The 16761-nt window shown below is 34.1% G+C and overlaps 1 protein-coding gene across 1 annotated transcript; it reads right to left on the bottom strand.

The window, feature by feature from the left end:
- Positions 1–360: 360 nt before the first annotated feature.
- Positions 361–12374, bottom strand: LOC140759352 (protein CHROMATIN REMODELING 35). The gene is made up of 6 exons (XM_073095891.1): positions 12239–12374; positions 10319–11196; positions 9635–9934; positions 6877–7029; positions 856–2627; positions 361–753 (listed from the first exon to the last, which is right to left on the bottom strand). Exons 2-6 carry the CDS (start codon positions 11192–11194, stop codon positions 750–752), a joined length of 3105 nt encoding a protein of 1034 aa, XP_072951992.1. The 5' UTR covers positions 11195–11196; positions 12239–12374; the 3' UTR covers positions 361–749.
- Between the last annotated feature and the right edge of the window lie 4387 nt (positions 12375–16761).

The raw sequence follows: 16761 nt of genomic DNA, 5'->3' as shown, positions 1-16761 counted from the left end.
TTAAATGGCTGTTTCTTCTATTTATGGATGCAAGTTTGGATACATAAATAGAACAAATAGTCATATATGATTATCCGAAACAAAGGCTACCAACTATATTGCATGCATTCATTCCTTCTCTCAAATGTAGTATATGCTTCACTGATTACATGTAAAATGACAGATTTGATATTACACAAATAAGTTCAGAAATTAGGCAGTTGGAAATAAATTATACAAAAATAAAGACAACTTGCATTTAGAAAGCTGACCTTCAGGATCCAATTATTCCTCAGCTCTATCGCTTAACAGCAGATCGCTTGCTGATCAATTCACCTATAAGAGCAAAGTTTTCACCTTCACTACAGATGAAGTCTTAAGTAACAAAGAAAACCTCACCACAAATGTGGTTGAGCTCAAGCAGTTTGCTGATACAACATCCAGCTTGACATTAGTTTCTAGTTATTACATCAACATACTTGATCAAGAAAGAAGAGGAGAAAAAAGGACCAGCTCCAGTAAAGGCTGTTTACTTGATTCAAGTGCTTACAAAATCACCATTTACAAGCATCGTCAATTTGAAAATGGTCAAATGCAGGGAAATCACAGTTTCAGCTGCAAATGTACCAATGATAAAACCTAAAGGGGAGATAGTATTTCCCATTTAATCAAAATGAAGGGAGTGGCTCCTACCAAACCATTCAGTTGTATCCAGTCATCTGAAAGATTAGCAGTGCGTTCACTATACATGACATGCAAAGGCCATATGGTCACCTGCACAAGAGGATCATCAATCCGCTGATGCCAACTTCAAATGCAACATTTCCAAAAGAAAGATCGATCACAATAGACAAATACAGTCTAATAGGAACTAACCTTCTGTACAAAGCCTTGACATCTTCACATAAATTGGAGCTTTCTAAGAACATATCTTGACAGCTTGCAGTATCAACTGCATCCAACTCAAACCCTTGATGACTGCTGTACTCGCTCCATTCAAACCACATCTTCGAAATTAGTTCCTTTCTGAAGGAGGTATTGTGATCATCCTCCTCCGGAGAGCCAGCAGCAACCAGCCTGTATGTGTATACTTTTTTCTCTTGGCCTGGTCGAAATGCACGCCCAATTGCTTGGCGCGTAACTGAAGGGTTCAGGTGAACATCTAAGATCACAATCCTAGATGCACCAACAAGAGAGATGCCTTCCCCGCAAGCCTTGATTGAACCAAAGAGAACCTTTGCATCAGGGGAATTGTTAAATTGTTCCATTGCCCATTCCCTATCCTCAGTACTCGAATCGCCAGAGATCGTAAAAATTTCCTTACCTACATGCCATCCTTTGGTTCTGACGATCAGTCTTTCCAAAAATTTCATAGGTAGAATATATTGACTAAAGGCAAGTAGCTTCTCCCCTGCAGACTCAGAAAGAGACAAAATATTAAGGAAAAATTTGGTCTTTATCCCATCTCTCACATTTATTGCGTCAATCAAACTGTCAACCTTCCCATCATTAAAGGAAACAGCCCTGTCCCCAGCAGCAATTTCTGAGATGTCAAATAAGCGAGGGTGAATGTAGACAGCATTTCCTACGGCACTTCTTTTGAACTTCTCATACTTCCGTAATTTCTGAACGATTTCTTTTTGCTTGGGGCTGAGGTCCAAAAGCACCGTGAAGTCAATTAGACCAGGCAGTTCATCCAAAAAGTCCCCTTTATAATAATGAAGAACATCCTTTGTTAGTTCCCTGAGATCTTGTATAACTGTAACTTTTCTCTTGAAATTATCATCACTTTGCAAAGTCTCCTCAACTAAATCATAGAACATACTATTTACAGAACCTTTGTACAACCTTCTACCACCTGAGATAGCTACCCTGCTAAGGACTCGCTTGACGATAGCACGAGAAGACTCCATTTTCAGAAACTTTGGACGCACAAGGTTCAAGATATTAAACACTTCCCTGACATGGTTCTGGAAGAGAGTCCCTGAAAGCACCACTTTGCGACATGTCTGCACTTTTGCCAGTGAATCTAGTACATAGGTGTCCTCATTTCTTGGTGTGTGGCCTTCATCCAGTATCAGAAGGCTGGGAATCTTAAGCAGTCTTTCCTGACATGCAGCTGCTACACTACTAGTTTCACCACCACAGATGATATTTGTAAATTGCTTGTAGCCCAGAAACAAAATGCTCTTATTTTCTTGCCAATGGTTTAAGACCTCCAACTGTTCTGATCTCTTGTCAGCCTTAGCAGAGTAAAAATCATACAAAGGTATGTCTTCCACTTGCCAGCGCTGAAACTCTTTCTTCCATGTAGGCAAAATTCCTTTAGGAAGAATAACAAGGGGCCTGGCAAAGGGATACCTTGCCAGAAAGCTCTGGATAAAGCTTATGAGCATAAAGGTTTTTCCAGAACCTGGGGCATGAGCTAGAATGCAACCCCCAGGTTTATCAGTTACAAGGTTTTTAACCAGGAAATTGAAGCCTTCTAACTGATGTGGCTTCATTTGCTTCAAATGCCTTGGATGGATGGAAATATCAGCAACTATAAAATCATCTTCTGATAATTTAAATGCACTACCTTCAACTGCCTCATCTGCATCCTTGGAAGCCCATGCTGCCGAATAGTGGGTTCTTGCTGCCCGTGTACCCTGATCACAGAGAGAAAACATCAAGAACTTCTTGCATATGCTATCCTTTATAAGTTGCTAAAGTTTCTTATGTTATATTGGTAGATGATCCAACTAATTCATAATTCAATAGTATACTGTAGCCCTCATAAAGGTCATTTTGCACATATTACAATATTCAAGTACCATAATAAAGAACAGACCAACAAAGAAATGAAATTTGATGGAAAGCACAAAATCATGCCAACATATGCTAGGGCAAAAATTGAAACTTTCAAGCACCAAATTACCAAAAATGGAGAAAGGAAAAGAAGAAATTAAGATGATGAGAAAGGTAATCTTAAGCAAAATTAAAAATAAATGAGTAAAAGGTAGGTAAGGTCAACCACCAATCTAAGGGAGTCATGTCCTCTTCAGTTTTCACTACTTCCCACCCAAATCATTTCCTATTTTCTTGTCCCTCTTTTGTATCTTCAATTGAATCACTTTTTCAAATTAAATGTCTAAATGACCCTTGGGTTTGTCAAACATGTCTAATCCGGCTTAAATAATTTTCCATATCTTATCTTCAAAAAACACTACCTCGTACTTCTGTTAAAAGATTAGTTTTCTTGTTCTATCATTTTCTGGTGACACTATTTGTTCATCACAACATCATCTCTTGTTAAAGCTGAACTTTTGTGCATGGTACTTCCTAGAATGCAACATTATCAACTGTCAGGCATAGTTCATAAATAGCTCTCGTAATTTTTCTTTCTTTTGACAGGGAGTATGATAATTAGAAAATGCTTCAAGACACATGCACTATTGATGATAAGAACTACTCTAAGATGATACTAGTTGGGTACATATGTCTATCAAGAATAAATGCAACTTTGCCCAAATTTTTTACCACAATATTTTAGCTAAAGATTCAGATGTAGATAAAAATTTAAAGATTTGGGAAAGTTCCCAAACAACTTTTATGTTATAAGAAAATCACATCAACTTGCTCTCCTCTTCAAATAAAACAGTAGTGCAGGAGTAACTACAAATCATTAGCCCTATGTCCCCTCACTGTGAGGAAATAAAACAGTAAGAAAGGCCAAAGGCCTGGAGAGTGCATGTAGCACCAAGTAACCTTCACACTCCGGCATCAAAATCATGGATTCGGAAACCATAAGAAGAACATTTAGTTTGCTGGTTCTTGTTTAAAGAAGTAGCTTCAATATACTATGATTGTGTTAAACTATGATTTAATCAAATTCAGCGGTCTTACTTGGAGACTTAGCATAGGAACTAGGAGCCCAAGGATAAAAAAGTGTTAGAAAAAGGACAAAACAAATATCAAACATGAGCACAATGCATTTCTTTTCTTTTCTTTTCTTTTCTTTTTTGCGCTAGTCTTGTTTGTCAAGCTTATAAGCTTTCACCTGTACTAAAATTATGGGCAAAGTACTTCTCCTTTAGACAAATTCCTTCACATCATATACCTAGTGGAATAGAAATAGGTCCTCAATTTCCACTTACATACACTACTCTCTGGAATGGTGTCTATGCACCTGTTCATGAAATGGTAGAGCCATACATTCATATGTGGTCTCTTGCACTTAAGGCAACTAAGAAATTCAGAGGACTTAAAATTCTCTTGGTGTTAGTTAATAGGTCGTTCTTGCTATCAGCCTACATAATTTTTAAAAATACTATTTGTTTTTAGTTTTTCACTGTTTCTCTGTGCTTATATCGCGTACACATATGCACACCCCTACCATAAATGCACAATGAGATTTCTTATTTGCCTGCATGCTGTGTGAGAACTGACAGAGTGACCCTAATACTCCCAAAAAGTTACACTATAGATACAAAATCTACAGTAAACAAGCACCACCTTTAGTATTTAAAACAGAAAAGATTCCATCCATATGGCAGAAGTATCAGAGGCCAATAATTGATGAGCACATTATGGAAGCATTGTCCAATTTAGGTTCAATTTGCCAAAATAAATCGACAACATGGCCCATATTAACAGTTCTGGGATACACTTCAGAAAGGGTACAAACAGAACTTTAAGGAAAAAATGTGTCAAAACTATATGGTTTACTACCCATGAATCCTACAAGGGCAGATATATAATCATAGTGATAGCATGTCATATAGATGCATGTATGTAACTTCAAGGAATTCACTTACAAATGTGAAATTAGATCCGCATTCAATGTGAATCAGAACTGACTTCAATATGGACAAATAGAATAAGGGAAAAGAGATACGAAGGATAATTTCCTCAAATCAAAATGTATAAGGAGTAAGCGAATCCAAGAATGATGTAACAGTAATATTAGTAGTTACGCAAAAAAGAATAAAGTAGAGAAGGAAGGAGTTGAGAGAGAGGGGAGTAACAAAAGTACCAAATAAAAGAAAAAATCATCCCAAAGACTGAAAACATCTTTTTAACACCAAAACATCCAAAGGACTTTTAAGAATCATTACATGGAAAAGAAAGAGACAGGGTATATTTGAACAGCCATGTAGGATGACCATAACTCCCTAATATCTCTTGACGATGGATCCCAGACCAAACCATGCTTCACGTATACCATGACTTTATGAGTATACCTATGTACCATATCCTAAATGCCCTACAGGAATCTACGGTATAAAATTAAGAGTTGGACTTTCCTTGATGGTCAAGATAGGGTGAGCTAGTTACAAGATATTTCTTGCTTTTACCTACAATTTAGTACATTATATGATGATGGAATCATGGAATGATGAAGTATTTTGCTTTAGTATTCATTATGGTCATTATCATATATGTAGTCTCATACTATACATTATAATCATAGAATGAGGGAATTGCAGTAACTGAAAACAACATATGTAAAATAGCTAAACTTAGTAAACAATAACTCATTGATCTGCAATCTGCATAAAGTGTTTGGGGATAATATTGGCCATCTTGATATACAGAATACCAGGATAAGAAACAATTTGAATAAAATGGTAGGAATACCACCAACAATGAGACTACTCTGTGTATGACCACCTCCAAGTACAACTAAATTCTTATCAAAACAAGAATGACATGTCCAGATGTTGACTGCAGGACAGTCTCACAACTCATTTCCCACATAAACACAGAATAGTAAGAAAGGAATAAGGAGGAAAATGAATTAGAAGATGACTTGACATGAATGACATAGAGAACTTGATCACCGAGGCATGAATCTATGGCACATACAGAATTTCTGTACAAAACTAGATAGAAGAACTAATGTCATGAATGTGAAATAATTTGTTGATGTATCTTGCTTGGACTAGCTAAAATAAATCAGGCTTATCACCTCTTAAATGGAGAGACAAGTCAGGAAAATGACTTCTAGTCAATTGAAAAGATGAAAAAAAATCAAATAATCCAAGTAAAAGCAATAGTGACATCCTCTAAGCTAGGATACTTTCAAAATAAAAATAACAAATATTGTTATTCGTTAGAGATGATGTCCTCAAAGGCTCAAAGTCCTGGTCTCCTCAGGTAACAGATCTAAAAGATCAGTCGACATTATCACAAGAGAAATAGGAGTTGGACCTAACTAATGATTGGTCTGATTGAGGTCCTCGAAGCAAAACTCAACAGTGACGGACATACCGAGCCATGCTAGAAGGCACATGTTGTGTCAGTGTCACATCGCAACTGTACAGAGTAATATCCTAATATTTCATTGTAACATGTAACAACGCATGTAGGGCCATGCCAAAACTGCAATGCAGCTGTGCCAGTTCAGTGAATAATATGACTCTATCTGATAATAAATGTGCCATCCCTTGCTATAACTCAGTGAAGCAATAACTAATAACTAACAAGTCAATTCCTGGATTCAAATGTTTAACTTGGCAAAGATTATTATTACATCTAGAACAACAGATGCCCAAATTGATGAGATTACAGGATTATTCAGTTCCACAACCAGTGAGGGTACAATGGTATATGGCTATCTTCAGGACACAACATAGCAATGAATTCAAGAATTTATTTAACTATCTCATATCTTCTACTGATTGTTAGCTTATCTGTATTTATAATAAAAGAGTTATATGGAGTCCATTACCAAAGAAATGAAAATTTAATGCTTGTACGAAGGAAGAGCAAACATTTAAATATGAATGACAAACTTCATTTCCTTTATGGAAAAATCTAGAGTAGCAAAGCAGTAAGCATCAAATACATGAATGTGCAAACAAAAATATCACTTGTAGATAGAGCAATAAGCATATCAAAATATCAAGTATCTACCTTAATCCATTGGTAATCAAATATCGTCTCTATACTTTTCTGGATGACTCCACAAATACGACAAACAAGGCCGAGATCATCCTCAAGCAAGTAAGAATGGTTACATTCTTCTTCTTCTTCTTGTACAACATGCGACTCATCTGATGTAGTAGCCTGTGATCATCAAAAAATGATGGCATCATTAAGATACGCAAGCTGAAACAGAACTAACAAAAGACCATGTAAACTATCTAAAATCAATGTGAAGTCTCTAAATTACATGGACTGCACTTCACCAATATTATGGTCAACCTCAAATCACCATTTGGTAAATATCACAGCCGTAGAATTGGTCTTTAAATCAAGAATGAAATTAAAATAAATAAAGATGATAAGAAGCATGGATGGCCGTGCCATGGCACGGCAAGACACATGCCGCAAGAGAGAGAGAGAAAAAAAGAGGAGGGAGACTAGCGGCACTTCACTTTTTGACCTCATCATCACCGCTCGCCGTCGTTGCTCGCTGTCGGAGATGAAGGATCTTGATCTGCAACTTCACTCTTTATTCACCCACCCTGACCCGCTCGAGGTCTTCTTCCTCCTCGGGCTGGGGTTGGGGTTAGGGCTAAGGCATTCTTGTATGAGATACGATGACGCCTTCATTGACGAAGCTCTCCAGCACGATGGGCAATGGCGTGCCACATTGAGTTTTGCTTCGAAGATGGCTCGGTATGTCCGTCACTGTTGAGTTTTGCTTCGAGGATAAGTGCTGACCGGCACGCCCCATGCCGGTGAACATGACCATCGTTAATAAGAAGTATATCTCAAGCTTATCCTTTAAGTAACCTTGGACCTAGGAAACACACATACTTTATACTCTTGTCGTATTTGTATCAAATACTATACTCATGGGATACTTCCAAAAATATCTTGGAAACTATCTTGAAGAATCCAAATTGTTTTTTGAAAAAATAAATATTGTGGATACTTCTCAAATAATTCTTCAATGCTTCTGAATTCCTACCAATAGAAGCTAAATTGAAGGAGATTATCACCTTTCATTTCTTATCGAATCTATAATGTAACTTTTTGTGGAAAGATTTAGTTTGCTTGTTTATTTTATGATCTATATCAAAAAATCAGGTTACAATAGTCAATTTCTTCTGATTTATAAATTGAATTGCTTGTTTATCTTACATCTTCGTAATATACAATGTAATACTAGTTCTTTATTACGAATGGTAGTTCTATTAATAAACCAATTGACGATCTCCTTATATTAACTACCATACACAAAAATAATATAAACAATTAAAAAAGTACAAAAGTTTACAAATTCATATATATATATATATATATAAACTACATATCCTAGCTTATCTTTATCTTTTAGAATTTAACACATCGATGTCTTCCGTATCCCATATCTGTATACATGTTCGTACTTCATAAGCTTAGACCAAAGATTCTTATCGCCAATTGTCTTCTTAGCTTCTACTAGTAAACTTTTTACACCATATTATTTTTTCTTTTCAGTACTAGTAACTTCTACTAAACTCTATAATAGAACTCTTCCAAAAGAAATTGCACTTTGGTCATAACTTACCACTATTAAGTCTCTTCTAAAACTAGTTCTCAATCTGTAGATACAACAAGAATCTCTTCAATTACTCTTTTAAAATTATTATGAATGTTAATCCATAGATTCCATACTGCATTATTATCATCTTGTAGTAGATTATATTTTTTTAATATTATTTTATTTTATCATCACCCTCCTAAACACCACGATCTAAATTACGGTGGCTTTCTACATTTTTCTCTTCCATTTTCAGTCTCTCTCACAATAACTTTGCGAGATTTGTTTGTTAACTCTTCTAATCTTCATTTGTGGATGAAGTCAATTTCACTATAATCTTGTCCACTCCTAAAAGATACTATCTCTTTGTACAGCAAGGACTTGTACCAAAAGATCAAAATTGGAAGTCACACAGTTTAAATCATATCCTCTAATTTTATTTATTTATCAATATCTGGAGTGTCTTTGCATGCTCTAATATCTTTTGTAGGACCATTCGTATCTTCTTCTATGTAATCTGCTTAATTTCTCCTATTCATAGATATGTGCCTGCCTTTATACAATTAAATACAAAATTATCAATCTTTGAAACAGGTATTAAGTGGTAGATTTTTTAGCTCCTTATCGCTGTGGAGGAAAAATCAGACTTTTGGGGGGAGCTGGAGTAGGTTTCTGAGGAACTTTTTAATGCTCAATTTGTCTTTTCAAATTCTTGTTTATATACTCCTAACTTTTCCCCTACCCATTTGTTTTCCTAAGAATCCCTTCCCAGTAATCATATCTATCAATTCTATGTTTTCTCCTCAACTGTTCCTACATTTAAGTTGCTAATCTGAGCCTACTCTCATGCAGTATTTTTGCTTCATATGTATACAAATTGCTAGCACATATAACAGACTAACAGAAAGTGCAGGAGCTTAGATAATATATCAATTCTTGCCCAGGAATGAGAACAGCAAGATGAAAAAGCTCTACTGCTTGATATTCTCATTAATTTTATTGGGCTTTATAATCTCAAGCTAAAAATAAAGAGTCTCAGAAGAACAAGGTGCAACAGAAAAAAAAACTACAAAGCTTGCCAATTGGCAGGGCATGAAATGAACGGCACTACGAGAAAGATTAAGTAAGGAGCATCATGAAGCGAACCAAAAGAAAGTCCCACCTGCATCAAAGGACAAAAATAACACTTATTATTATTACCTTTGAACACTCCATAGCTAATGACATGTCCTTCCAAAGATCTTCCAAACCATCACTTTCTGGTACTTCAGTTTCATCCTGTTGACAGCTCTCCATGATAATTGAGTCCTCTTGTGCACCCAGAGAAGAATGATATCTTGATTCAAACTGTTGACAGTTTTCCATGGTAATTGGGTCCTCTTGTGTGCCCAGAGAAGAACGAACTCTTGATTTTGCATCAGATTTTTTCTGCCTGTTCCTTTCATAGACAAGGGCAAAACTAACTTGTGTTCCACCACTTCTCTCCAGATGGCTTTCGTTCTATACATAATGACAGCAATAATTAAATTCTGAGTTCGAAAACCTTCTCGTCTTTAACATATATGATCTTAACAACTGTCAGACCAGATGGTTGCAACAAAGGAGTTAATATGAATAAACTGTTTCAGATAAGGACTTACTGGAATAAAGATATTATTTACTGATAAATCTGAGTAATTTGCAGGAAACAAATAAATCCGCAAAAAAACATCTAAATGCTAAAAATCGGTATCCTTTGCTCCTTACTTTCTGTTAGCTGAGTAAATGTAAAGAAAGGGTTTCTCTATTCAAGTATCAAATGTTACATCTACTAATCTACCATGCCTCAGACCAATTCAAAATTTAGTGTTTAACTAGAAGCATTGACATGCAAGAAGTGCTTACAACAACATCTTGAAACCTCTCCTTCTCGGGTACTTTCTGGAGGATAACCTTTTCAAATTGAACAGCAGGCTTCCAGCTAGTTTTGGGAGCAATATGACCAAATAAGTGAGGACCTGTCTGGCCATATGGAACCAGCTGGTTATCAGTACCTCCTCCTACAATCATGGCTTGTTTTATCCGATTCTTTATATTAGCTTGTAGCCAAGCTCGAAAATCAAGAGACCTACTTTCAGAATGTAAAGCATGCTTTTCAGCCGCTTCATGACTCACATCCTCTTCATCCGAATCAAGAATTATAAGTGAATCATCTTTCTCTTCATTGTCTTTGAGGCAAGAATCTGAAGGGCCAGTGGACACTCCCTCGTGCAATTTAGAACCAGAACCACATGAAGGTTGTGAGGTATGCATTATGCAATCATGTGATTTCTCTGAGGACATATTAACGGCATCAGCAGCAGAATGATCAACATCATCATCATCCAAATCTATTATTGTTGGGCATGTTGAATGATCACCATGTCGGCCTGGATTAGTCTGGTCTTTGATAGATGATGAGTTGGTACATCTAGTTGAACCATCAAGGGTTCTCTTAGATGACAGACTTGATTGGGGGTTTGCACAAGACGTTGGGCATAATCCAGATAAGAAATTGATCACTTGCATCCTCTGAGCACGAAGTGCTTCATATTCTTTGGTTACACTCCCATATTTCCCTTCATCTAAGTTTTCCAATACACCAGACAAGGCAAAGGCATTTGAATAATCGATAACATGTCGAGAAGTTACTGCATTGTTTCCATAATCAGAATGTGACATGCAGATGTTATTCTTGCCTTCATCGTGGACTTTCATCCTTTTATGTCCATTAAGATACATATCTGCAAATATAGAACAGTGTTCTTGTCATACCTGTTATTATCATACCTAAGAGATATTTGATGTCATATTATAGTGACATAAGCATTTAGCAAGTGACGTTAAATTTCAAGTCAAAATGGATAATAATGAAGGAATCATAAAGAAAAGTGTCATTGTCATACCTGAAAGTTTTTCCCATATTTCCAAGCCTAATGGAACCTCAAGCAATTTCAGATAGAAAATGCAGAAGTTTTATTGGACTCGTATATATAACAAGTATTACAAATGTCATATCATAAAACAAATATATGTAGGCCCCTTAATAACATAGATAAGAAAAAACAGAATCATCTTATATGCAATTTGGATACATCATATATAATGTTAAGTATTCTAAGTATTCAAACTGGTCCAAGGAGAAAGATTGATAGTATAAATTCCTTTTCTCCACGACAAGATGAGAAATAATTTAATTATCACATTATTACAAACTTTAAGCAAAGGTCAATGTGTAGTTTACATAGTGCAATAAACACAAGACCTCGTACATAATGCAAAAGACATTGAAGAGTTGAGATATGTGGTTTTTATTTCTTTTGGTCTTATACATGAATAATCTTTCAAAGAGCATCACCTCTAACTCTTTTGGGTCTTATCCAAAAATGAGAATCTAACTCTAAACTGAAATTTACACAATGACCTCCTCAGTCCTCACAACCATAAAAGGGCAATGTTAAAATTCAAAAATTCCTGATTGAAATTTATTAAAGTGACAAAAGAAAGCCTTGAGAAGAAATAAATACTCCAGCGAGCTTGTGATCGATTAGACTATATAATTTCACAATCAGATATTTAGGTTAATCCGAGATCATAGCTTATGCAAAAGAATGTGAATTCGTTTTCCACAGTAAATGAAGACAATTAGAGCGTGTCGAGTATTGTCCCAACCAAGAAAAATCAAAACGCGAAATAAATACCGACACTCTTCATCAAAATGCCAAATTCGTGAGAGAGCGAGGAGGCAAGAGAGAGAGAGAGAGAGAAGAGAGAGTAACGACTCACCGCCGGCGTCGCGGTGGTGCTCGTCGTCGGCGATGGGGTCAAAGCCTGGTTACTGGAAGAGGTGAATGGAGGAACAGGAGATCGTTCGAAAAGAGATTGTTCGGACTGGCCTCTCTCAGTACTCACCCCCTTTTTATTATTATTTTCTTTCCTGTAGTCCCAGTAATTTTTGTACTATTTATAATTCACTTTAATATATTTATCTTTAATATTTCAAAAACGCATGACATTAGCTTTATAGTAGTGATCAGGGCCGAGCTTGGGCGAGCTCGCTCTAGCTTAGACTTAGCTCGAAATTAGTTTCAAGCCATAATTTGATGTTTAGATTTGGCTCGTCAACTCGAATTGAGCTCGAGTTAAGGCAGACTAAGCTTGAGCCTAGCCTAAGTCGAGCCCAAGCTTGGTTAGAAGAGGACGACGAGTCGGCGACGGTGACGATGGCTTACCGAAGGAGGAGACCAATGGAGAAGGAGGAAACTAATGGAGAAGGTGGCGGCTTGCAGATGGAGGATGAGGAGGTTGCTGAAGGAGGAGGAGGAGGAGGAGGTGACAACAACGCTTGTCGATGGAGGAGGAAGATGATTGATCACCACCAAGAGGAAGAAAATTTTTTTTTTTTTTTTTGAACAATTGGTTATTTAAAGAGTTAGTGGTGTTTGAGAAATGGGAATTAGTGATTGATGGGAGAGAATAGGAGTAATCGAGGCTAAGAAAAGTAAAATAGAGGCTAGGTCAGTCATATCAAGAGAAAAACGAGAGGTATAAGCTTTTAAAAGGGTTTTGTACTCTTAGCCATGTGTCGAATGGAGATTTAAGAGGGTTTTGTCTTTTCAGCCACATGTCGAATGAGTAGCTAGCTAGCTTTGGCTCACACTCGGCTTAAAATCAAATTTTGAGCCCTATTTAGGCTTGGCTCAGCTCATTACAAGCCGAGTTCGAGCCGAGCCACAATCGAGATGAGCCAACCCAAACATGAGCAGCTCGTTTATTTGACAGCCCTATATGGTATTATATAGTTTATTTTATTTTTTAGTATTTAATTAAAAATAAATAAATGTAATAATGAAATGTATAAAAGTAAGCAACGAGAATTAAGTTTAGTTATTATAATTGTGGTAAGAGATAAAAATGATTAAATTAATATTATTTGCCTTTTCTTGATTTACATATAAATAGATATTTGTAATTTAATTTTTACTACTATTATGTTTGTTGATTCTTTTTGAAATTCTTGCTCAAAAAAAATATTTGAGTGAATTCACTATTTTTCACACAATACAAAAGTAATTACAAGTCTCAGCTACAACACAGTGCTATCATCTCTCTCCTCTTCAAAGACAGTCTCACATATCCGCACAATATAGGATAATACTCTGCACACTCGAGTGCGGGGTTACATAGTGTAGGATATTACTCCGCACATTTGAGTGCGGATTTATAACCCTATATACTCACGTGGTACGGGGTATCATCTTGCATACCTATGTACGGGTTATAACCCCGTATACCCTCATAATGTGAAAAAAAAATTAAAATGTTATTTTCCATCAGCTCAAGGATATTATCATTATTTAGTTTAAAACATTACCAATTTTTAGTATTTTCATATTAATTTTATGTTACATCAAATATAACCATTACTCCTTATACTAGTATCGAACTAATATTAAAATAACTTATACTAAGCTATCTTCTTCTAATATTAAAAAATAAAATAGATTTGCTTATTCTACTCTCTTATTCGACAAGTGAACACAGCCTAGGATGATTTTGTTGTCCTTTATAAGGCGCTAGGAATAAATTTTATACAATATAATATCTATACATATCAATCAGAATTATCACCCTAGCAATAGATCTTGGAATAATTGAAAAAAATTATAAAGTTACAGATAGTAAGTGTTTCACTAGGAGCATGTTCTTCATGTGGAGCAGATGCTTGTGTTGTATTCAATATTAAGCTTCGTGGATCAATATCTATTTACAAAAGGGTCTTTGTCAAAAGGTAATCATAATTATCCTAAATTTTTTTTTGATATTATATCTCACTGATTTAATCATAGATTACAACAATACTAGAGTATTTGAGGTGTTTTCTAAACGATGTTTAATAAATATGCTATAAGAAGTCTTCTACGACATGCATTTTCTATAGCGGCTTTTAATTTTATATTTAGTCTTTATTTAATTAAATCAAGTTTCAGAATTACTAATGAGTTATCTCAAACATTATAGCAACATGAGGAATATATAATAAATACTTCAAAGTTAGTTGATAGTTAGAATAATCTTATGAAAAATGTTGCTTGATGTGAAATATAATAACAATGACACATTTGTCTCTCTAGGCCATTCAAAGTTCTCTAACAAATTTGATATTGGGTAAATCTGTATATTGCCGTTGATATGCAACTTGAAATTTTTAATAATAGACTCAATTGAGCTATTAATTTATATTGCGTCTCTAAGTGAAGATAATTTATTTGCTGCTTTTGCTAAGGAAAATTTTAATTTGGTTATGACAATTTTATCCAAATCATTTTTCATCAACACAATTAATGGTACTTGACAATCATCTTAATACATACAAACTTCTTATCGGCACAATCTGATATCAGTTTTTGGATTTGTATGGTATAAAACAACTTAATAAAAGATTTAACACATAATTAATTATCATTTAGTCAATTTATTGGTGCAATTGGTGTTTCTATCGAAAAAGTATTTTTACTATAAAAGTGGTAAAAAATTTAATTATTTAATAGGATTAGAGATCGACGAATGCAAAAAATAACTTAGTGTTTACATACATTGAAAATGATATCGATGGAGCATCAACAATGAGGCAATAATGCATTGCTTTCGAAAAATGTATTCTTGTGAGGACAACTATAATTTAGTATAATTTAGAGGGACAAGTATTATTCTAATTTTTTTTATTATATATAGATGTAAAACTTTAGTTAGCATTGCATTTTATATAATTAAAATATAACGTGCCATTGTTTTGTAAATAAACGTGCCATTATATAATTAAAATGTAATAAGAATACAATCTAAGATTGGCCTTGATCAGAAATCCAACCAAAAGATTGGGGCAAGTAAATTTACCTTTGTGGTGGTGGCGATTCTCATTGAGATTCGAGGAGAAAAAACTATGCGGCAATAGAATAGAAGGGAAAGTAGATGGGTAGACAAAGAGATGAAAAAATAACTAATGTTTGGTAAATGGGGTTGAGAGGGCAATTTCTAAGGATATTTGAAAATATTAATTTAACATATATATAGAAGAGTTTACCCCAAAAATACCCCTTTAACCTAAGGTTACTTTAACTAAAATTAAAATATATTGAGTTAAATTAACTATAGATGCAAAATGATATTAATATCTTTGAGTTAAGTTTTTTCAGATTAAAGTAAATAGAACCAATTTCTAAATAAAAAAGGGTAAGTTAATTTAATTCTCAAAAGTAATGAAGTATTTTCATATATATGAGGCCAATATATATATATATATATAAAATACTAAATAATGATTAAAATCTACAGAATTAAAATATTAAACAAATATAAAAAATACAAAGAAGCGCATAGAAATATATTTATAAAAATATCACATAAAATAAAAAATAAAAAAAACCGAGATCCATCACCTTCTCTCCTCTCCATCAACCAGTCGAAACGTTATCGAGACTAATCGGTCCCTAACATTGTTCCTTTTTTTGTTAAACTGCTTTTCTTAAAGCATCTCTAACGCTAGCTCCATATTTGGAGCCCAAGAGCCCAATGCACTCCAACGCACTGGCTCTATATATATTAAAATAACAATATAATATATATTATTATATTAGCTATTTTAAATTATTTAATAGGTCATCTTAGCGTTATTATTTTTTAATAAAAAAATATATGGTTAGAAAACTCTCATTGAGATCTTTAAAATAAGACTAATTTTAAATTACTAATATTCAATAGTTTCAAAAGTAATTTTAAATTACTAATTTTTTTAATTAAACGCATCGAAATTACATTAAATGAAATAAATATTGAAATAAGCATTAACTAAAAATATCAAAATTACATTACATAAAATAAGCAGAAATTAACCAAACATAATAAAAGCAATAGATAAGTCATCTCCATAGCCACGGTTCCGATTCCCTAGTCACTTGTTAACCAAATTATCTAATGTATTTATATTTTTAATATTTATATTGGGAATAATTTTGAGTAATTATATTTTAGGACACATAATTTATTAGACTCATTTTTATAAATAATAAAAAATTTAAATTTAAATTAACTCAAAAATAATTTAATATTATACTCATTTTATAAATAATAAAATAATTAAATTTAAATTAACTCATAAATAATTTAATATTATACTCATTTTATAAATAATAAAAAAATTAAATTTAAATTAACTCAAAACTAATTTAATATTAGACTCATTTTATAAATAATAAAAAATTTAAATTTAAATTAACTCAAAACTAATTTAATATTATACTCATTTTAAA

This window comes from Typha angustifolia, chromosome 4 (genome assembly GCF_048772165.1).
Source record: "Typha angustifolia cultivar Huaian chromosome 4, ASM4877216v1, whole genome shotgun sequence".
NCBI lineage: Eukaryota > Viridiplantae > Streptophyta > Magnoliopsida > Poales > Typhaceae > Typha > Typha angustifolia.
This window is presented reverse-complemented; position numbering and strand designations above follow the sequence as displayed.